Here is a 23,615-nt window from a genome sequence, read left to right on the forward strand (position 1 = left end):
CCTGGGATCGAGCCCCGCATCAGGCTCCCTACTCTGCAGGAAGCCTACTTCTCCCTCTCCCACTCCCCCTGCTTGTGTTCCCTCTCTCGCTGTCTCTCTCTCTGTCAAATAAAATCTTAAAAAAATAAAAAAATAAAAAATAAAAAAAAATAAAAACATAATTCATTTATTCAAAGTAGAGTCCAGATCAGGTCTCTACGTTGACACAGCTCTTAAATATCTAATCTATAAATTCTCCCCCTACTCTCCTTTTTTATTCTTTACAAAATATTTGAAGAAGCTGGGACATTTATTTTGTAGATGTTCCCACAGTCATTGTTTTGCTGATCATATCCCCATGGTGCTGTCATTCCACCTATTTTTATTTTTTTTAATTTTACTTATTTATTTGGAAAATAATAATCTATTTGAAACAGGAAAAAGGTAAGAAAATAAAGAAATGTAAAATTTTAGCCTGAAGGATAAACGAGTTGTGAGGAAACACCTGGAGCTCAACATATTATTTTCCCCTGGTGCTGGAGTTTTACAGTCCTGTGGGATCCATAAGCTTGTCATCCACCTGTTCCTCCAGTCTGTCTTCTGGGCGAGTTCCATCTATTTTTAAATATTAGTTGCCTTAAGCTTTGTCACCTGGGCCTGGACATCTGTAATATTTTCCACAGTTCTTCTGCCTCTACTTGACCATCAGATTACATTTCCTAAATCAATGCCTCTGATGTGGTCACTTCCCTGTGCCCAAACCTACCCTGCACCCCCACTGTCTTCTTTAGGATAAAGTGCAAACTCAGGAGCGTGATAAGCCAGGTCTTCCACCAGCTAGCCTGGCATCATTTTTTCTGAACCGACATCCTTGTGAGGAGCTCATCCTTGGTGACTTCTAACCTGACAACTTGTGGCTGGTTCTCTCTCAGCCCCAGTCTCCCCTGATATTCAGTTCTACAGGTCCAACTGCCTGATGGACATTTATACCTGTGCCTCCAAGAGGCACTTCAAACTCAACACTTACCCTTAAGCATCAAATGAGATGTACACAAGACAACAACAAAACCAGAAAACTTTCTGTTAACTACAGAACACTATATAAAGTTACCTAATATTATTAGACTCTAAGCTACTTGAGGGCAGGAGCTACAACTTAAATTACGTGTTTCCCCCAGCAAGCACTATGCCTGCACACAACAGAGATTCAGTAAACATTTGTTAAATGCTTATGTGAAATGTTATTCAACCTCTCCAAGCCTTGGTCTCCTTATCTGTATGACAGGGATAGCAGTTTTAGGAGAAATCAAAACTGTTTCAGGGCAAATCAGATGTGCTGAGGGCAGATTACAGAGTACAGTGCTTGGCCCACAGTGACCATTTCACTAACATTTGCTTTTATAATAATCAAAATGAGTAACTTTGCATCTCCCTACCTCTATGCTTTTGTACACACTTCTCACCTGTAACAATCTGAAATATTTTTTAAAGGCCAAATTAATGCCCATTTTTTAAAGAACCTTGATCTTTCTGGCCCATAATGATCTGTTTTTCCTCTGGAATTCTGTATTCCTTCCTGTCGAATGCTCATTCTTAAATTCCTCCCTCTATCCCCCCTTTAAGCACACAATACAAAAGATCTGATCACACTTTGCCTACTTTCTTTTTTTTTAATTCTGGGAAAAGTTTCTATAAGTATGTAAAGATTAAAATGGAAATCTAAAAATCCATAGGAAAGAACTGCTTCTGCTTTGTTAAAGTATCTGCTAAAAATAAAACCCAAACTAAGTTAAACAGAAATAAACTGGGAAGGAGTCTTAAAAGTCAGTCTTCCCAGGGTCACACTTATTAGGCACCTCTGAAATAAACAGTGCGGGAGAAATTATTCGGCTACCTAAGGCACTTGGGTTTCTTATGCTTTGGAAGTACTCTAGACAGACACACAAGGGCTCTCCAAAAATACTGCAACTGAAAACCAAATAACTATCTTTAATTTAATTCTCTCACTTCAGGGTTGCATTTTAAAAATCTGGTGTTAGGGGCACCTGGGTGGCTCAGCTGGTTGGGCATCTGACTCTTGGTTTTGGCTCAAGTCATGATCTCGGGGTCCTGGGATCAAGCCCTACAATGGGCTCCGTGCTCAGCGCAGAGTCTGCTTGGGATTCTTTCCCTCTTCCCCTCCCTGCCCCTCTGCCCTTCCCCCTACACGCATGTGTGCATGCGCTCGCTCGCTCACTCTCTCAAATAAATAAGTAAATAAAATCTTAAAAAAAAAAAAATCTGGTGTTAGACATAATAGGAAAGAAGTGCTCTTACTGGATCGATGCCAAAAGGGTATGGTCCACCAAAAACTCCAGGGACAGACGGGTTCAACTGCAGAACAGGGTTCCCCCGAAGTGTCTCCTCCCTACCATGTTAGAAGAAAAGTTCCATTTGTTTTTATCAAGAGAGGGAAACTGCTGGGGTCCAAAACTGATCCTAAAAGAAACTACTACAGCTGTCTTGTCTCTTCAATAAAAGAGGAAAGACTAGCATCTGATAATGAGAAGGGATCAGAAATAACAAAAGACCAAAACAAACAAACACACCTACACAACTAAGTAGGGAATTTGGGGAATCTGCTTTTAATTTACAAAAGGAAACAATGTGCCTAAATTTACAGTCTCAGTTTCCTCCTTCCTCCCTCCCTCCCTCCTTCCCTCCCTCCCTTCCTTCCTCCCTCCCTCTCTTTTTTTTCTCTTAAGTAGGCTCCACACCCAGCGTGGAGCCCAATATAGGGCTTGAACTTACGACCCCAAGATCAAGACCTGAGCTGAGATCAACAGTCAGATGCTTAACTGACTGGCCACCCAGGCGCCCCAGGCACTCAGTTTCTTGATAGTGCTGAAGGAATCACAAACACTTGCCAGGCTGGGGCATAAATAAGAGGGGACACTGCATTCTTCTGAAACAGAGACGCTGTCAGCCACTTCCTAAAGAAGTATAAGTTTATCTCTTGTCTGGAAAATCAGAGCTGAACAGAAAAGGAATAACCTGACTTTTAGCTTCTTTGCAACTTACGTCCAATTATATAAAGTGAACATCGGCCGTACACTCCAGGATGACCCGAAGATATTAAGAGACTTGGAAAAGCAATCATTGTAGATGAGGCCAGTGTAGATGGAAAACACACCCATCAACAGAATAATGTACCGGCCGCTGAACACCGTGCTAAACATCTGGGAACCAGAAGAAAGAAGTCAATGAAACGTACTCCCTGTGGCTCAACATTATTGTTGTGACAACATTATTGAGAATATATGACCATTCTTCTCACACTAATTTACCCCACCCATCCCAGGTCAGAGAACCTAAAGGCCAAAATACAATGCTAACAAGAAATGACTTTCACAGCACATGACTGCTTTAGAGTTAAAATGAATGTAACGTCTCTACTCTTGAAACAGCCTCTGTAACTTCTATATAAATTCATGGATAGAAGACTTCCAGATCCTAATTTTATAATGAATGCTTGAGAAATTACAAAGTTTCAGTCCAACACACATGGAGCAAACATTACCTCATTCTCATTCTTCTGAGAGAGGATCCGGCTCTCCCTCAATACCATCCATACAGCAAATAGGGTCATCAAAATACCATGGCCAAAGTCCCCAAACATCACAGCAAACAGGAAAGGGAAAGTGATGATGGTATAGGGAGCTAAAAGAAACCAGAGGAAGAAAACAAAGTACAGAAAACCGCAACCACCAGCAGCAGATCACATTCCTCCTCATACTCTAAGATCAGTATGAGGGGACTTATTCCCTAGCTGTTGGTCAGATGGACTCCCAGAGAAAACCTTCCAGAGCAGATCTGCACGTCCTCACAGAGCAGCTCTGATGGGATCTGGGCTACCGCTAGCATTTTAAACAAAGAACACAGAGAGTGAAGTTTTGTCCCTAGCCCTGGCTGGGCACTTCCTTTGTTCTTTGATTCTTTTTCTCTAAGCCCTGGAACACTGCTCCTTTGACAGGCTAGCTTTCTTCTCTTGTGCAGCAACCATTTCTCAGCTGAAAAAAGCTCCCAGGTAAGTGGGAGAAAGCCCAGAACTCAGAGCAAAGCCAGTCCTGCAGAAGACTCTAGCTAAAAACAAATTCTCAGACTCTTGATTTAATAATTAACTCTCCTGTTTTTCCTTTGTGAAACCTGCCTTGTGTCTAAAATGGTCAATAATTGCTATATTTTCTCTGTCTAACCTGGAATAGGGAAGCCATTTAAAAATATCAGCAATCTTGGAAAAAAACTTTTTGCTTAGAGTACTTCCTGTAAATGTGCTAGAGAAAGCCAGGTGTTTCATAGTTGTGAGGATACACAAAAGAATCCAATCCACTGAGCTCACTCCTATAAAACCACCTCTCAAAGGAGTGCCACCCAGCAATAAACCTCCCTCCCTGTGTCAAAATGGGCACCTCCTTACAGGAATTACACTAGAGCTGAGGTCTTGACAACATAGGTAATTTTATGCCAGCTACTCAAGAACATCTGAAGGGAGGCATTAGAAGAGACAAATAAACAAAATATAAAACTTCTAGAGGGAGAAGATTCAAGTTTTTTTACCTGGATTTATCTCTCGGTAAGTTCCAATTCCGTAAGCATCTACTATGTTCTGAAAGCCATATGTGAACTTGTTCGTTTTGTTATAGGTTGGGGGCGTCTGATTTGTTTGCATCCTGTTCAGAATAGAGGGCACAGTGGAACCACTGTGTTCCTGGGAAACATTAAACACATATATCAAAATTAGATCATCCTAGTGGTGGTTACATAGATGTATATATTTATCAAAATTCATCAAACTATACATATAAAATAGGAGCATTTTATATTATGTGAATTGTATCTCAATCTTGCCCAGTCTTTGGAGAAACTGGAGCTAGGTATAAAATCTATAATGAAAGATTTAAATTAAGTGTAAAAGAATATCCTTACGTGAGAAAATTCAATTCTAAAATGTGCAACCAAAGAAAACATGGAACTTCCTCATGTGGAGACATCCTCATCTGCCTTTCTACTAAGAGTATCGTTGTTCTTTCCTTTTATGGAGAAAGCAGTGTTATCTTCTCAAACTCTAACTGCTAGACAGGACTGCTAGGGTTATCCCTCAGAAGCAGTCTGAGGGGGGAGCCTGGGTGGCTCAGTTGGTTAAGCATCTGTCTTTGGCTCGGGTCATGATCTCCGGGTCCTGGGATTGAGCCCTGCGTCAGGGTCCCTGCTCAGGCTCAGCTCCCTACTCCCTACCAAATAGTAACTAACTAAGCTTTAGTTACTAAGAGGGATCTGCTTCTCCCTCTCCCTCTGCCCCTCCCCAACGCCTGCTTGTGCTCTCCCTCCCACCCTCTCTCTCAAATAAATAAATAAAATCTTAGAGAAAAAAAAGAACCTGTCTGAGGGGCAGAGAGAATGGATAAGGAAACTGACGTTCTGGTCAGGAGCTATTCTGAAGAATCATGGGTATATGACCAAGTCATTTCGTCTTTTTTTTTTTTTTAAAGATTTATTTATTTATTTATTTTGAGAGTGAGAGCAAGCACGCACACATAAGTAGGGGGAGGGGCAGAGGGAGAGGGAGAGAGAGAATCTCAAGCAGACTCCACGCTGAGCGTGGAGCCCGATGTGGGGCTGGGTCTCACAACCCTGAGATCATGACTTGAACCAAAATTAAGAGTCAGACACTCAACCGACTGAGGACTGAGCCACACAGGCACCCAGTCATTTCATCTTTTTTGAGCTGCAGTTTCCACATTTGGAAAACAAGGATACACAAAATGTATTGTTAGGAAACAAGAGGAGTACAAGATGAGTATATCCAAGATCTCTGAAAGTAAAAATGCCATAAAAATGTGATCAATTAATGTTACAGTGGGTGGGAAGTGCTCTTTCCCACTGCACTGCCAGCTATAGGGGACTCACCGTGCCCCTCCTGAGCGCAAACTGGATGGAGTCAAGGTCGGTGACGGGGCACCAGACCTCTGCAATCAGGCACTTCTGGGTCACATCGATGTTGCACAGGTTCAGGGTGTGGTAGATGGCCTTCATCTTCCTCACCTTGATGAACCAGACACGGATGTTCTTAGCAGCTGCCTGCAGGACCCTCTGGCGGTGATCCTCTGTTTGATTGAGAACCTTTTGGGAGAGAAAGGAACTAGGAGAGATCCTTCTACACCAGGTTTGGGTCCAGGATATGAATGACAAAGAGGCACAGCTTTCTGAGAAGGGTTGCTAGGGATTTATTCTTCTTCTGACTAGAATGGCTTTTGCGGGGGGCAAATTACAAGAAATTAGAGCTTTAGTTACTAACATTCATTTTTCTTTTGGCTTCAAGCTGAAGAGAAACCTGAGGAAATAGTTTTCAGTTCCTCTATATTTATCTTCCCACAAATCCACAGCTTACTTACCTGGATCATTAAAGAGCAATGGCTTTCCATGTGAAGTCTGTAACTTAGACTCAAAGTTAAGTCAGCATTATAAGGCTGGGAGTTGACAAAATCCACACTTAAAAACAGTTAGCTGCAGAATGCCCTGAACATAAGCCAGCATCGGGGAATGATGGGAAAGAGGCAGTGCTGAACACCATCGCCCGCCTATGCCAAGTGAGACTCCATGCCAGGGAACAAGGGACAGGAGACACTAAGGGGTCAGAAGGACTCAAGGCCTTAGAGGAGATTAGACTGCCACATACCACTGTTATCGTGGGGCAGATAAGGCTTTATCTTTCTGTCAGGCTTCTTGGGGGAAAAAAAACGTTTCAGTGCTGATCCTTTGGAAACCAGTACACATTGCCCTCACAGTAATCACACTGCCAAGACTAGAATGAAAGGAAGGGGCAGGGACACTTAACATTCTACTGCCTTGTTTATCACCATTTAAGATTTCAATAGCAGGAGAGGGGCTAAGCCAAAGGGCGAGCAACCCACCACTCACACTTCTGCATGAAAACTGAGCCACCCAGGCATCCCTTTTATTATTTTTTTAAAAGATTTTATTTTTAAGTAATCACCACACCCAACAATGGGCTCGAACTCACAGCCCCAAGATCAAGATTTGCATGGTTGGGGCACCTGGGTGGCTCAGTTGGTTAAGCGTCTGCCTTCGGCTCAGGTCATGATCCCAGGGTCCTGGAATCGAGCCCCGCATCGGGCTTCCTGCTCAGCGAGAAGCCTGCTTCTTCCTTTCCCACTCCCCCTGTTTGTGTTCCCTCTCTTGATGTCTCTCTCTCTCTCTGTCAAATAAATAAATAAAATCTTTAAAAAAAAAAAAAAAAAAAAGAGTTGCATGCTCTACCAACTGACCCAGCCAGGCACCCCTCAATCCCTTTTTAAAGTTTCAGTTCAGGGGCGCCTGGGTGGCTCGGTTGTTAAGCGTCTGCCTTCGGCGCAGGTCATGATCCCAGGGTCCTGGGATCGAGCCCCGCATCGGGCTCCCTGCTCAGCGGGAAGCCTGCTTCTTCTCCCACTCCCCCTGCTTGTGTTCCCTCTCTGGCTGTGCCTCTCTGTCAAATAAATAAATAAAATCGTAATAAATAAAAAATAAAGTTTCAGTTCATACAGCTGGGTATTTCAAAGATCAAATTCTGACCATATTGCCTGTGCCTTTTAAAAATCTACGTGTAAGTCTAGGAGGGGATAAGATAGCCCTAGAACCCAGAACACACTAATTGGCCTATCGCCCATCAGCAGTTCTAAAAAACTCTCTTCCCGTGGTTAAACAGGTAAGTGTATCTCTGAGGAGCTGGAAATAGGTCAAGTTGGTGGGTCATAGACAATGGGAGTTGGAGGGAAAGATGACAAACGGAGTTGAAATGGGAGTTACAACATATCTCTGACAATCTTGCCCCTGCTGGAAAGAACTGTCTTTGAGATTAAGTACAGTGGGCCGCCTTATCTGTAGGGGACACCACCCAAGACCCCCAGTGGGTGCCTAAAACCGTGAATAGTACCTAACTATATATATAATACGTTTTTTTCTATACACACATACCTATGATGAAGTTTAATTTAAAAATTAGGCACAGTAAGAAATTAACAATTAATAATAGAATAGAATAATTGTAACAATATGGTATAATAATAAAGTCATGTGAATGTGGTCTCTCTCTCTCTCTAAATATCTTATTGTACCGTACTCACCCTTCTTGTGAGGATGTGAGAGGATACAATGCCTATGTGAGATGAAGTGAGGTGAATGATGTAGGCATGTGACGCAGCATTAGGCTACTATAACCTTCTGACATCATCAGGGGATCATGTTTAAGACCCACAGCTGACTGTGGGTGACTGAAACCTCAGAAGGCAAAATCACAGATAAAGGGGGGTGGGGACTACTGAATGTTTTAATGTTTCAAGAGGGCAATCATCACATCCTTTCAACAGGGAACAAAGCTCCAACTGGCCACACTTTCCTTCCAAGTACGTCTCAATCATGACTCCGTCCTTAGGACCTCATGACAACCATGGATCGTATTAACCACACTGGTGATGTGGTAAAAATCTAATAGTCTCTTCTTGGGTACAAGACTTACAGGACTCTCTGGCTAGACCGTTTGGTTAAGATCCGAGGTGACCAGAAGCTACACACCAAGCTGTTAAGAGTGGCTGCCTCTGGAGGGAGAGAGTGTGTGAGAGAGGGCAGAACTGACTTCACGTGTACTTCTGTATTACTTGATTTTTTTTCCTTAACTAAGTATACTTTTTTTTACTCATAAAAAATACCTCAGACTCACGAAGAGGGAAACTGAATACTTGAAGCAACAACAATTTCAGATGTATAGCATTCCTGTCGTGTTTGAGGATGATTAACGCTGTTATGCTATTTTTAACAGTCATTCCCTGAAACTTTTCCCTAGCTCCCAAGGGCACAAGTTACCCATGGACACTTCTTTTTTTGCATCCTGGCTGCTCTTGATGCCTAATAAACTGTTAGTGTTTCAAGGAAGGGGAACAGTCTTCGATTATAGTATTTCACACAAAAAAATTCCCTCCAGCCCTCTGGTACCATTTGGAGATCATCAATCCTGGTATTAACTCCAGAAGCCATTTCCTTCCTCTCCTGTGGTGTCTCAGGACAGGGATAGAGTGAGGCCCGGAACCTGGAACATACAGACACAGCCTGATGGACACTGAAGTTTCTTAACCTGTTCAATTTAAATAACCTCAGGAAGTAATCTTAATGTACTAGAAGGACCAAAACTAGAAGGATTAGCTCAGACTGGTGCACTGATCATTAATAAATATGAAATGTCCTATAGATTGAGCAATAACATTTGAACTATCTTGACATTCTCTGCAGCTACTAAATTCCCTTAGATTAAAATTTTAAAAACTCAGCAATACAAATCATATTGTAAATTACTTGAGAAAAATGGCACGGAAAAGAGATCTTATGGACAGAATTTCAGAAAAGTGTGCAGGCACAGTGCCTATGGCACAGTGCTGGGTACACAAACCCATCGTCCTAGAACAACGTAGCATTTATAAACCATGAGTCCTAATTACTTTTTTCCAAAGAAAGGAAATTGCGGTTTTGATAGTACTTCTAAAAATGAACTTAGGTCATTTCTAATTGTTTAAAATACCCCTAATATTATTAAAAGATATATGTGCTGTGTCAAAGTAGACTAAAAGGGTTATTGTTTCACTGTTCTATATTCTAAGGCTTAATAGTCAGGCAGCCTGGCTGCACCCCTCAGGGAGGCACATTTCTCTTACCCTTCGCAGATCTTCTTGACTCTGTTTTTCAGCTGATCGCCTTGGAAGAAAATGATGAATACGGACTTGTGCACGTAGTCACCCTGGGCCCCAAACCCAAAACAGAGCATTCAGACTTCTGGCCTGGAAGAAAATTTCTTAAATACCCTACTGTCTTGGTGATATAGGAACAACGGGAGTCACTGAAGGACATGGCAACCCTGCACTTGAATTATTATCCTCCATCCGTTTAAGCTCTGCTATAAGAACATTTGCCCTGTAGTCTCTCATTCACACAAAAAACCTTAGATACTTGTTTTTAAACTCAACCATGAGCTTAACACAGACACTAAGATGATTCTCCTTGTAGCACCATATAGCCCTTTATACCAATTCAACTTCAAACCTTACACTGTCCGAGTAAGGATGGAGGAGAGGAAAGGAAGCCATTCCTGTTTGTTCTATGCTTAGAAGTTCCCAGATAAAGGGGACTGAGGAACTATAAGGAAGTGAGGGTTTGGGAAGAAGGTTGATGTGGAATCTCATGCTTCATGCTAAGTTTGATCTAAGGGGCAGGGAGGAGGAGGGCAATCTATTCCAAATACCAAGTTCACATATGAAGTCTGACACAAGGACTGCAGGGAAAGATCAGAAAAATAGGCTTAACTGGGTGTTAACCAAGACTGCCTCTGGTTGCCTGTATTTTCTCATATTCCTAGAATTTTTATAATAAAAAACAAACTTTAGAAGGATAAGAGGAGATGAGGAATGAAGAAAATGATGCAAAGAGCCTTAAATCCCTAAATTCTCCAGAATGGAAAATAAACTGGAGCACATTCCTTGTGCAGCCTCTCTGCTGTAGCTATCCAGACTCCTTCCTCAATTTGTTGATAAAATAATGTTTCTGTTGCCCAGAAACTTGGCTGAATATTCCTGAGAACAGCTCCACATTAGGAGTCACTGCAGACTGCAATGTCTCTACAACGCGAGGACAGCCTCCGGTGGGTCTGCACAACTGCTCCTCTGGGGGCTCCCCGAACCCTAAGTGTCACCACTCTCCTCTTCAGGAGGATAAAAGGATAAAAGCCTCAGGTGCCCAGACCATTTCAGCTGCATGACCCACCCACTCTGAGAAGTCTCACAATCCAATCTCTCTTCGTGGAGCAAAGGATACTAATTTAAGAACATCCAAAAGATAATTTTCAACAGAAAATCCAAGCCCAGGCTTCCAAATATTACCAATACAACAGTAAAGTAAATTTTTTTGCAGAACATTTCATCTTCCTTGCTTGTGATCCTTGAAATCAGGATTCACCATACTTAGTGTAGGTTGATGTTAAGAACTCTGTCCCATTATGTCAAATGCCAAGATGTTCAGCCATTCCTACTTTGCAAAGCACTGGGTAGGGAAGATCCTCCTACCTTGCACAATAAACTATTTTTAAACTAAGTTTCTAAATCTCCCAACAAACAAATAGACAAAAAACCTTACCAACTAAAAATTTCATCACCTTATAAAGCTCATAGTTGAGGAGGAACTCTCTCCTCTTCTTACACATTGGTATTACCAAACCTGGAACCAGATGTCATGCTCTGATTTTCACAGAAAGTTAATTTTCTTTTGGCCTCTGATAGGTAACAGAAAGTATATAAAGCTTAAGTTTAAAATAAGGGGAAAAAAACCATACAGTCCAAATCATACCGACACAGGTGGGGCTTGAAAATGTCTATGCATCTGTCAGTATACGTCATAGGTACACAGAGGACAGAAGTTAAGAGGAAAAGAGCAGTGCTTCCTATTCGCAGATCAGGGTAGGGGGAAACATAAGGGCTCCTCTGCGGGAGGGTCAGATTCAGGTGGTACCATGCAGTGTTACTGCTCTGAGCTCCCTTTACAAGACCTACTCCATGGGACGCAATTTCCTTGTCTTACAGTCACAGGATCCTCCAGGGGGTTCTCGATTTCAGCCTGTCGCAGGAACACATTTCCCCGGCAGACCCGCCAAAGCATGCGCTCAAAAGTAGGGATGCGCTCCCGGTTAATCACACCAGCCACGAAGCTGTGGGAAGAAGAGCCAGATGGGGAACTCTATTCCATGCCATGGGATGGAAGGCTTTAAGACAAGGAAGGGAAGTGAGGGGAGGGGGCAAGACAAACACAAGACTATGCAATATTATGTCAAAAGGGCTCCCAAAGTTTTCTTCCCAGAACCAGGAAAGGGTTGACAGAACAGCTCAGGAACTGAATCCAAAGTGACCTAGGAACACCTCTCAAGAGGCTCAGAAGAGAACACATCCTGGAAACAAGTGAATGCCCCGCCTCACTACTCTTTTGACAGCAAACATGAATGTGACCCCACTGAGTTATGGAGGGTCGAAATAGTACTCACCCAAGTCTTAAAGGTGTGCCTCTTCCCATCTCACTTGGCTCCAAGAGGGACGAGGACTCTTCCAACAAGTCTGGATCCGCCATCTGCTGATGATGCAATTCAGCCTGAATTCACAAATCAATTAATATCTAATGAAAATAGTTAGTGGCATGCAGGGAACGAGGAACCAGGAGGTAAGTTTTGAAAATAAAGATGGAAAAGAAAAAAACCACCAAAAGAGACGACATACTCACGAAAAGAATAGGGGAAGAAAACAAAGGAAAGAAACAAGAGGAAAAGAAAGCTTAACTGCCCCAGTAAAGCATCAGGGAAATGGTTTTTGAAATAAGGAATAAAGGAAAAAAACACTAAATAATGGTGACAATGTATAAATCTGTTATTTGGTGGAAACCATTTTATCTGTGTTTCCCTGAAAGCCATGAAAATACTAGGAAATACCTGTGCATGCGGATGGAAGCTGAAATGTTTCTCCGTTTTCGGCAAAACCAAAGCAGCCCTGAAGATACTCTCAACATCAAATTTCCAGACAGCTAGAGACTAGAATATCCCTGGGTGGGAATGTGAAAGATGGAGACTCTCTTTCCAAGGAAGAAAGAAAAGCACAGCCACCGTCCCAAGCAGTGTGAACAGGAGAAAGGCGGAAGGGGCATTTCCACATGTCTGGGTTTCCATGCTCTTCAAAATTCAGAACATGAGAGCTTTCAGCATGGCCACCGTATAAAATGCCCCAAGCCATGGGATTTAAAGAGTATTTCTTTCTCCAAAAGGAGAAGCGGCACAGCAGCTGGGCAGGCCTGGACCTCCACTGCATCAACAGAAGGAAGAAAAAGTGAAAACCTATCTGAATGTCCTAGTTTCTGACCAGGAATCTAGGAATATTAAAAAGTTCATGTTAGGCTACATAGTTTAAGGGTCACTGAGAAAGTGGAAACCAATAATCTCAATCAAGTGAAGATAATGTAACTGATCATAAGCCAATATAGAGCATGTAGGCTAGTTTAATTGTTCAGATTTAAAATTATTTCCACCATGACAGTTTATACAATGAAATGAAGGAGGAGAGGGACCTTCTCAGATGGAGGTCTGTACTTCCTAAACTCTCTCTACCCAACACATCCTACTACCTTTAGTCTTATCAGGAAGGAGAAGCTGCTCTAAAAAATAAAGGCCAATCAACTTCTCTACCACCTGATCTCCCCAACTTTAATATCCACATACTGCTTGTTTAACCAAAGACTAGAAATCAGCCAGATGATCTTCCTTTTCAAAAGCAAAACTAAACAAAAAAAATCAGGAAAATTTTTCTCTATCATTTTCATTCCAAACATCAATTTGATTCTCTTCCTGTTAACCCTGCGATCAAAAAATGTCACAAAGGGGGCGCCTGGGTGGCTCAGATGGTTAAGTGTCTGCCTTCGGCTCAGGTCATGATCCCGGAGTCCTGGGATCGGGTCCCGCATCGGGCTCCCCGCTCTGCGGGAAGTCTGCTTCTCCCTCTGCCTCTCTCTCTCTCATGAATAAGTAAATAAAATCTTTAAAAAAAAAATGTCACAAAGGAACCTCACTTGATAAGTGATAGGACCATAAAGGTAAAGTCAAGGGGTGCGGGGGGAAGGCTTTAGGATTGAGTATAAACCTGAGGATATAAACCAAATAATAAGGCTGAAAGCCTAAAAAAAAGAAAAATTTTTGGGGAAGTGACTTCTAAAAGTTGATGCAGGATCAACATTCAACTTTACCCCCCACCCCGGCTGAATGAAAGAAGGGACGGAACAGAATGGAAAGGAAAAGAGGAAGGAAGGAAGGGAAGAAGGAAGGAAGGGCAGGCACTGAGTACGTCAGAGGGCAGACAAATACTGTCATGAGATGTGAAAAAGTTTAAGATGAGATAATGGGGGCAACAGATTTCCACTTGCTATCGAATGGAAGTTTAGGGGGCTTTTTTTGGTTTCTACTTAATATCAAATCAGCTGATTGCAAGCCACAGGCAACTCATTTTAAGGATCTAGATGACTGGGGCGCCTGGGTGGCTCAGCCATTTAGCATCTGCCTTCGGCTTGGGTCATGATCCCAGGGCCCTGGGATCGAGCCCCACATCGGGCTCCTTGCTCAGCAGGGAAGCCTGCTTCTCCCTCTCCCACTCCCCCCTGCTTGTGTTCCCTCTCTCGCAGTCTCTTTCTGTCAAAAAAATAAATAAAAATCTTTAAAAAAAAAAAAAAGGATCTAGATGACTACCTCCTTTCATCTTGTTCTTGGGATGTCCCTTGGCAAAAAACAGTGAAACTGACTGCTACCCACAAGACTTCTGCCTACTTCCCTGTATGGTTCACAAGACCTGCTTTCAGTAAACCCAAAAGATCAGGCACAGTGCAAACATATGTGCTCTATAGGGGACAACTGCTGGAGCAGCAAAAAGCACTGAGCAACAAGACTACTCTGTAGTCTACTACTCACCTGGGACTCTGGGTGTAAAAAAAACTTCAGCAGAATTAAAATTAAATGGAAACTTGCAATAATATTCTAATTAATAATTTCACTACTTCATACTTAAGAATCCTAAATCTTAGAGAGGGAAGTCAAACATTTTTAAATAAAATAACTGTGCCTCATGGGGAACTAGGAGGACCAGAACTGCTTACTGAGGGCCTTTAAGACAATCTCTAAAACCGCACCGTGGGGTATCTGAATCCTATTCTGGGTTTCCTAATAACAAAAACAACGCTACCAACGTGCATCTGAATTACTTGCTATGCTCTTTGGTTCACCTTTCCCCTAGTCAGAACACTAAAACCATGCCCTGAAAGAGGAAGCGGCAGAATCTCAGCAGCGCCCTGTCAACAGCACATCCAGTTCAAGCTGCATTAATTACCAAGAGCAAACACTTTTACTTCCATCTATATTGAGAGAGAAATCACATTTCATCACTTAAGGTGTTCACCCAAGCCCCAAGGGAGATGGCAGATGGGAAAGAAAAGTAAAGTAAAGCAGATGGATGGAAGACTCAGAAGGAAAGGAAGGCAGGGACCTGCATGCCATTAACCATTACTTTTCCAGTCTTCTTTACGCTCTCATATGTTAGGGTGCTTATGGTAAAAGATGCAGAGAACTCTCTCCAGCTCTTATAGTTCTTCATAAGCAAGAAGACTGAGAAAAGGATAATCATTAACAAGTCATTTTAAATGCTCTGGATAAGAAATGGCTATGTCGAACTTGCAATCATCTTAAATCATAAGAATGTTCGATTTATGTTTACTCTTCCCCTTTCAGACATCTTGCCAATCATGACCACTATGCCTAAAGATGGAAAGAATCATTTTCTGATTGAGCCATTTTTGGCTAACTCATTATTATAAATTATTGATCATGTTCACCAAATTTTATAAAAAAAGAAGGGTTTGAACTGGTCATGTTTTAGGCCATTTGCAAACATTGTAGTTTCAGGCATGGAAGACAATCTCGTGAAAAAAATTACGTTTCCGAGATTTGAGGGTCCCAAGTTTATCTTTTGCATTATTTGAAGTGTGCACTCACGTGCACAGATGCACTCACTCTGTGAGGTCTCATTTCCTGTCAAGGCAGCTGTCTGGCAACAGCAGGGCAAGGGCCATTGAAAGGGACCTGGCTGAGCCTCTGAGCTAGTGGCAGGCCTCCACAAGGCACTGACTCTGCACTTGGGAGAAGAAAGGCAGAGTAGCTCTTGCCAGAAGACTCCCCGCACTATCGTAAGGGTGCTAGGAACAAGAGAGACTGATGACAAAAGCAGCCAAAGAATCTCTCACAGCCAAGGCCTCATGCTCAAAAGTACTTTGAGATTATTACCAAAAAAAAAAAAAAAAAGTTTTGTGTGAGTAAGGGGGAAAGCAACCCACTGTGGATGGAGCATGAAGGTCATGAAGACTTCCAGCCTGCCTTCTCAGCATGGGTGTTTCATGTTTAGATTTATTAAGAAAAAAAAGAAAAGAAAATTCCTAAATCCAGAACTTAGGATTTTAAAACTGTGCTCATCTTTCCAAGTGATTTTTCTTACTTTGTTTTTAGTAACATTAACAATTCAAGTAACTATTGCCCATAAGGGGGTCCATTTGTCAGTCTTTATTCAGATTTTCTCTCAGAATGAACTAGACAAGGAAGCCTATTCCATCCCTTAAACTCAGGAGGTTATGAAAGACATCTGCATACATTTCAGCAACATCCAGCAATAAACTAAGACTATATCAAAAGGGGAAGAAGTGGGGGGAGGGCAAAAGAATTAAGCCCCAAATGATGCTCAAAGTACCTGAGCTTTGATTCTGAGGCCAGCTGAAATTGGATCTGCGGGCAGCAGCTTAGACACATTTAGAAAAGCACATATCTGTGAGCATATGGGGGCACTGTGTTCTGGCATGTTTCCTGATATGACTAAGCGAAGCATTCCTTGAGCACAGGGACCATGTCTTACTCATCTTGTGCCTCACGAAGAGTAGGTGCTCATTAAATGCTCAGTGAATTAATGAATATAAATACAATAACAGTTTAGGCAGTGAGCAACTGGAATTCCAGATTATTGTTCATGAAAGCCATACGGAAAAGTGGCCATGCCTGTTGCAAAAGACCTGAAACACATGGAAAGAGTTAATCACACTGTCCCACACCCTCTAATGTGATGAGATATCAGGGACTGGTGAAAGAAGTTTCTGTCAGTTTCAAAATTCTCCACTCAGTGAGCTAGCTGAATATTCACACCAAACCTCTCTTGATACATAGCCAGATTCTGATTCTTGGGATGATCATGCAATTAAATTCATATGAGCTCTTTCCCGTTCCCTTGCCCCAACAGATTTTTTTAATTAGCATGGCTTCTCTGAGTCAGTCCTTAGTTACTGAGGAATGTATCACATCTTCAGCTTTCTGACGCCCAGTGGTTTACAAACTAGCATACCTCAGTGTCACCCTGTGAAAACAGATTGCTGGGCCCCACCCTCAGAGTTTCTGATTCCCTGAGTCTACAGTGAGGACTAGTAACGTGCATTCTGACAAGTTCCCGGGTGAGGCTCATGCTGCTGGTTACAGAGCCCTTGCTCCAGTCTAGAGGGCTAGAGAGTTGGTCTTTCCTTAAAAGACAGATATCAAAAGTAGAACTGAGAATACACCACGTGGGACACCTGGGTGCCTCAGTGGGTTAAACGTCTGCCTTCAGCTCAGGTCATGATCCCAGGGTCTTGGGATGGAACCCCACGTCAGGCTCCCTGCTCAGCAGGAAGCCTGCTTCTCCCTCTCCCCACTGCTCATGCTCTCTCTCTCAAAGAAATAAAATCTTTAAAGAAAGAGAGAGAGAGAATACATCATGTACTAACTAAAACTGGCCTTCTATTTTTAAAAAGCTTTGCCAAATTTTTTGTTGTTGTTGAGCAAAGGAAACAAAGAATGTTATGGAAGGCACATTGAACAGTGACTGGACCAATAGCTGAAGTGTCTGATATTGCTAATCTGGTGGCAAAGACACCTTACTGTAAAAAAAAAAGTTACCAATATCTTAGGCCACCAATAAAGCAAGTCCAGGCTAAAAGCTAAGACTCCTCTCCAGGTGTAATTAGAAGGAAGTCTTCTGAAAGTCTTGCTCCCATGTCCTTCCGTAGACTCACCTCAGCAAACTGTCATGTGCAACCTACATTTTTAACCCAGGAACTGATTTACATTTTTCCCTATAAAGTAGTGCAATGAGTTTCCATGGAAATCCAGGAATTTCAAAACAGGCAACCTACCAGTATTTCCATACAACATAAAGAAAAACTCTTGAAAAATTAAAATGTGACATGTGCTATGTGGATAGTTACAAATGTGCTCATGATTGATAAGCAAACATAGAGAATAAAATAAAAACTTGATGATAAAAAGTTCAGAGGTTAAAACTTCGTTACAATTTCATGTAGGACCAAATATTTCTTGTTGCTTTAACTTTTACCTTACCTTAAGCCTTTACTTACCTTAAAATATAATGTAAAAATTTCAACTATGTATATACAACTACTTTAGGGTTCCTTTCCCCATCTTGTGATGAAAAATTGCAGAAAATTGCAAAAGTATACAAAACCATGACTGGCTGTGTACTGCATGAAAAATGGAACATAATCTGACATTTCTTCAACTAAAACGGTGCAAAAATGGTATTGCTTTCAACTAGCAAATTAAAATAATTTCTGGAATAACAACATGGCCCACTTGTGCAGGTGTGATAGATATCAGCTGCTCAAATACTAAAAGAAACAATAGTCTGACCTCATCGAAAAACTGCTGAGTTTTGCGAAGTATAAATTTTAGTTCAGTCAGTTCCAGGAAATTTCTCTTCAGAGCTTCCTGGTTTGTGTTGATTTCCTTCAGTTCATTTTCAATCTTCTCAAAATTGGCCTACAGGAAAAAAAAATCAAACTATTAACTTAAACTAACCTCAATATGCTTGTTCTGAAAGACAGATGAATTCATCTATCCCACAGAATTCTTGCAACCTTAGGGTTCAAACATATTTTATATCTACCTAGCAAATATGTGATTTCACCAGGGCAATTTTCTTCATGAAAATTTTTTGCTTAGCATCATCTGTCTTTACCTTTCAGTTCTATTACACACTTGGTTGAATTTCTCAGGGGACTTTGGATGGATAAAATAAATATTGAAAAGTCTACTGCTTATTCATTTAGTCTATGAGATTAATAAATTGCTAGATAAGTTGACATTAATCCAATAAGGTTTCAATAAGGCAATAAGCATTTATTTGGTGGCATGTGATATCGTTCAAGATAGTGCTCTATAATAAGTCTCCACAAGAAACTCACAAGCAAGAGACAATGCGGACAACGGCAGCAAGAATTCCTCTACTCTCCATCCACACAGGAAAATAATTTCTGCATTTAAGTAGAAAGAAATGTATCTGGCTTCCTTAGAAGAACTGTTTACCTCTAAGTCAATCATGTCCCGGGGGAAGGGCACCTCTGGGTTTTCACCAGTGTCCATAATAGGGATATTAGCTTTTCTTATCTCTTTCTCCACAAATCCTAAAATGACAGAATCAAAACATTCATGTTTGGCATAGCCTGGAATTGCCAATATTTAAGGCAAAAAATAAGAGCGAAAACCTGGCTAAAAAGAGCTTTGTTCTATAAAGATACTTTCATATAAAACAAGCACAACATGTAAATCCTTTTTCCTCCACGTTCCTCTTCTTCCACTGCACACTCTCTGAATCACAGCTACCCCAAAGAGGATTGTCATCCCACAACCATCTTCTTTCCCTCTTCTGATCTTAAAAGCTCATCCGCTTCTGTTCTCCACCCTGTGCGACTACTACTCCAGAGTATGATGGTTCTGTTTGTAGACACTGTTTGCCGAGCTCTAGAAGAGCGCAATTCCATAGAATATTTGACATTTAGCATACTAGTGAAACAACTCTAGATCAAAAGGGTTTCATAAAATTTGAAAACAATCAGATTAGTTTTAACAAAACAAAAAACAAAAAGCATAACACAGTGTAAGGCCCCAAAATACCAGAAGAGAAAAGTGACAACTAGTGACTTTTTGAGGGCAGAGACCAAATTCACCCATCACCTAACTGAAAGCTGACACAGTATAGTAGCAAGATCATTGGTTTAGAAGCCAGAGAGAACAACCGGGATTCAAATAGTGATTCCAGCATAACTGCTTATGTTCTTGGGCAAGTCACTTAACCTCTCTGATCTTTGGTTCCTCCCTCCCTTCCCCCTTCCTTCCTCCCTCCCTTCCTTCCTTCCTTCCTTCCTCTCTCTCTATTTTTAAATAATCTCTACACCCAACGTGGGGCTCGAACTCATGACCCTGAGATCAGAAGTCAGATGCTCTACGAATTGTGCCAGCCAGGTGCCCCAGCTTCCTCATTTATTAAATGAGGTAACACCCACCTGAAGGAATATTGTGAGGAATGAGTGAAATAAAGTATATGAACACCCCAACTCTCAATAGGACCCTAACAAATGTGTTAGTTTCTTCTCTCATAAAAAGGTCAAATTAAGGGCGCCTGGGTGGCTCAGTTGGTTAAGCGACTGCCTTCGGCTCAGGTCATGATCCTGGAGTCCCTGGATCGAGTCCCACATCGGGCTCCCTGCTCTACAGGGAGTCTGCTTCTCCCTCTGACCCTCCCCCCTCTCATGTGCTCTCTCTCATTCTCTCTCTCTCAAATAAATAAATAAAATCTTTAAAAAAAAAAAGGTCAAATTAAAAGGTGGCTGTGTTGACATCTAAAATAGATAGTGGGGAACCTGGATGGCTCAGTTGGTGGAGCGTGCAACTCTTGATTTCAGAGTTGTGGGTTCGAGCCCCATGTTGGATACAGAAATTGCTTAAAAATGGGCGCCTGGGTGGCTCAGTCATTAGGTATCTGCCTTCGGCTCAGGTCGTGGTCCCAGAGTCCTGGGATCGAGTCCCACATCGGGTTCCCTGTTCGGCGGGAAGGCTGCTTCTCCCTCTCCCACTCCCTCTGCTTGTGTTCCCTCTCTCACTGTGTCTCTCTCTCTGTCAAATAAATAAATAAAATCTTAAAAAAAAAAAAAAGAAAAAAAATTGCTTAAAAATAAAATCTTCAGGGGCGCCTGGGTGGCTTAGTGGTTAAGCGTCTGCCTTCGGCTCAGGTCATGATCCCAGAGTCCTGGGATCGAGTCCCACATCAGGCTTCCTGCTCTGCACGAAACCTGCTTCTTCCTCTCCCACTTCCCCTGCTTGTGTTCCCTCTCTCGCTGTGTCTCTCTCTGTCAAATAAATAAATATTTTTTAAAAATAAATAAAATAAAATCTTTAAAATAAATAATTATTGGGGTATCTGGGTGGCTCAGATGGTTAAGCATCTGCCTTTGGCTCAGGTCATGACCTCCAGGTCCTGGGATCGAGCCCCAGGTTGGGCTCCCAGCTCAGCAAGAGTCTGCTTCTCCCTCTCCCTCTGCCTTTCCCCCTGCTCGTGCTCCCTCTGTCTCTCTCTCTCTCTCTTAAATGAATAAATAAAATCTTTAAAATAGATAAATTAAATTAAATAAAAAATTATTTAATAAAATAAAATAAGATGGTGGTCTGCGTCCTCTCAGAATTCTATAATGCAATACTGTTATAAAACCTTTCCCACAAAAAAATAACCAGTATGTTCAGTTTGCAGCCTTGTCATCTCAAACGAGGTTTCCATTAAACACCACCTAGCCCCAATACCACAAAATCTACTTGTACACAAGAAATTCATCTTTTTTTTTTTTTTTAAAGATTTTTTATTTATTTATTTGACAGAGAGAGACACAGCGAGAGAGGGAACACAAGCAGGGGGAGTGGGAGAGGGAGAAGCAGGCTCCCCGCAGAGCAGGGGGCCCGATGCGGGACTCGATCCCAGGACCCCGGGATCATGACCTGAGCTGAAGGCAGTCGCTTAACCAACTGAGCCACCCAGGCGCCCCACAAGAAATTCATCTTAATATCAGGATTGTAAGACTATTCTTCCTTTCTTTTTCTCCTACAGTATTTTCTTCTTTTGTTAAGTGGACTAGTGTCTCGGGGCACCTGGGTGGCTCAGTCGTTAAGCGTCTGCCTTCGGCTCAGGTCATGATCCCAGGGTCCTGGGATCGAGCCCCGCATCGGGCTCCCTGCTCCGCGGGAAGCCTGCTTCTCCCTCTCCCACTCCCCCTGCTTGTGTTCCCTCTCTCGCTGTGTCTCTCTCTGTCATACAAATAAATAAAATCTTAAAAAAAAAAAAAATTAGGGCGCCTGGGTGGCTCAGTTGGTTGGGCGACTGCCTTCGGCTCAGGTCATGATCCTGGAGTCCCTGGATCGAGTCCCGCATTGGGCTCCCTGCTCGGCAGGGAGCCTGCTTCTGCCTCTGACCCTCCCCCCTCTCATGTGCTCTCTCTCTCATTCTCTCTGTCTCAAATAAATAAATAAAATCTTAAAAATAAATAAATAAATAAATAAAAAGAGGACTAGTGTCTCTTAATTTAAGACAAATGACTCATTATAGGAACATGATACGGAACCAAAATGCACATACGAAGCTTTCGATCCATTTCCTCACATCTTCTAACTTCATTCACAAATTTCCGCTGGAAAACATTCACATCTGGATTTAACTGCAAAATAAGACAATGCCACATATTTAAATACTGCATCTACTTTCTGTTTCACAAGCAACACCCTGCAAAGTGAAAATCTAGTATTTTGTGTCAGTGTACGAGGCAACACTAACAAAAATGGCCTACTGATCTACATAACCTGCTTTGGGGCCAATCACATCAACTGAAGGTAAAAACCCCTCCCTCACTGTAGCACCATATTACTGGAATGGAGGCAAATTAGATAAAATAGTATGGTACAAAATGGTCTTCCCAGGCTGAAGTCAGTGAGCTCCCCTGACCAAAAATTTGAGCAACGGATGTAACAGAAGCTCTGCCAGGTTTTCCTTCTCTTCCTCCCCATCAGAAGACACAGAAAGCAAACTTCTCTTATTCTTCTGTCCCAGGTCTTCACTTCCTAGGGGACAGGCTGGTTTATTCATTCATACATCACAAGTAATTTTCAAAGCAATGTGACAGATATTCTGGGCAATACAAACAAAAATAAAACAAGTTCCTACTTACTAAGAAGCCTGCAATCTAATAAAGAAAAAGGATGAACACAACCAATAAGATACCATGTGATAAATTCCAGAAAAGTAATACAGATAAGGGGCACCTGGGTGGCTCAGTCGGTTAAGTGTCTGACTCTTGGTTTCGGCTCAGGTCATGATCAGGTTGGGCTCTGCACTTAGTGTGGAATCTGCTTAAGATTCTCTCACCCCGGGCCACCTGGTGGCTTGCTGCCTTCGCTCAGGTCATGATCTCAGGGTCCTGGGATTGAACCCCGCATCAAGCTCCCTGCTCAGTGGGGAGTCTGCTTCTCCCCCTCCCTCTGTACCTCCCACCACTTGTGCTTCTCTCTCTCTCTCAAATAAACAAAACCTTTAAATAAAAAAATAAAAAGAGTGGGGCGCCTGGGTGACTCAGTTGTTAAGCATCTGCCTTCGGCTCAGGTCATGATCCCAGGGTCCTGGGATGGAGCCCCGCATCGGGCTCCCTGCTCGGCGGGAAGCCTGCTTCTCCCTCTCCCCCACTCTCCCCCACTCTCCCCGTGTTCCCTCTCTCGCTGTCTCTCTCTCTAAAAATAAATAAAATCTTAAAAAAAAAGATTTTCTCACCCCTTTCCCTTTGCCCCCCCTTGCATGTGTGCACACTCTCTCCAAAACAAATAAATAAAATTAAATTTAAAAAGGAGCTTAAAAGTATTACAAAAAAAATTTAGGGGTGCTTGGGTGGCTCAGTTGGTTAAGCCGCTGCCTTCGGCTCAGGTCATGATCCCAGGGTCCTGGGATCAAGCCCCGCATCGGGCTCCCTGCTCGGCGGGAAGCCTGCTTCTCCCTCTCCCACTCCCCCTGCTTGTGTTCCCTCTCTTGCTGTGTCTCTGTCAAATAAATAAATAAAATCTTCAAAAAAAATGTTTTTTTAAAGTAATACAAATA

The 23,615-nt window shown here is 42.3% G+C and overlaps 2 protein-coding genes across 11 annotated transcripts in view; one reads left to right on the forward strand and one right to left on the reverse strand.

Moving 5' to 3' along the window:
• The window catches only part of PSMC3IP (PSMC3 interacting protein), a 180,226-nt gene that overhangs the window by 57,532 nt on the left and 99,079 nt on the right, over positions 1-23,615 (forward strand). The window lies entirely within an intron of this gene.
• The window catches only part of ATP6V0A1 (ATPase H+ transporting V0 subunit a1), a 49,056-nt gene that overhangs the window by 21,180 nt on the left and 4,261 nt on the right, over positions 1-23,615 (reverse strand). For 5 of the 10 annotated variants that reach the window (XM_081804967.1, XM_081804966.1, XM_081804974.1 and 2 more), the window contains 12 exons: positions 22,113-22,191; positions 19,019-19,116; positions 18,344-18,472; positions 12,089-12,171; positions 11,632-11,758; positions 9,720-9,802; positions 9,007-9,100; positions 5,926-6,138; positions 4,576-4,726; positions 3,539-3,678; positions 3,040-3,197; positions 2,296-2,386 (listed from right to left, as the gene is read on the reverse strand). In XM_081804967.1, coding sequence (XP_081661093.1) covers positions 2,296-2,386; positions 3,040-3,197; positions 3,539-3,678; positions 4,576-4,726; positions 5,926-6,138; positions 9,007-9,100; positions 9,720-9,802; positions 11,632-11,758; positions 12,089-12,171; positions 18,344-18,472; positions 19,019-19,116; positions 22,113-22,191 — 1,446 coding nt within the window. Of the gene's footprint in view, positions 1-2,295; positions 2,387-3,039; positions 3,198-3,538; positions 3,679-4,575; positions 4,727-5,925; positions 6,139-9,006; positions 9,101-9,719; positions 9,803-11,631; positions 11,759-12,088; positions 12,193-18,343; positions 18,473-19,018; positions 19,117-22,112; positions 22,192-23,615 lie in introns of all 10 variants that reach the window. The other 5 variants (XM_081804965.1, XM_081804964.1, XM_081804972.1 and 2 more) reach the window with 1 other exon arrangement.

This window comes from Leptonychotes weddellii, chromosome 15 (assembly GCF_054177405.1).
Source record: "Leptonychotes weddellii isolate Sample4059 chromosome 15, ASM5417740v2, whole genome shotgun sequence".
Lineage (NCBI taxonomy): Eukaryota > Metazoa > Chordata > Mammalia > Carnivora > Phocidae > Leptonychotes > Leptonychotes weddellii.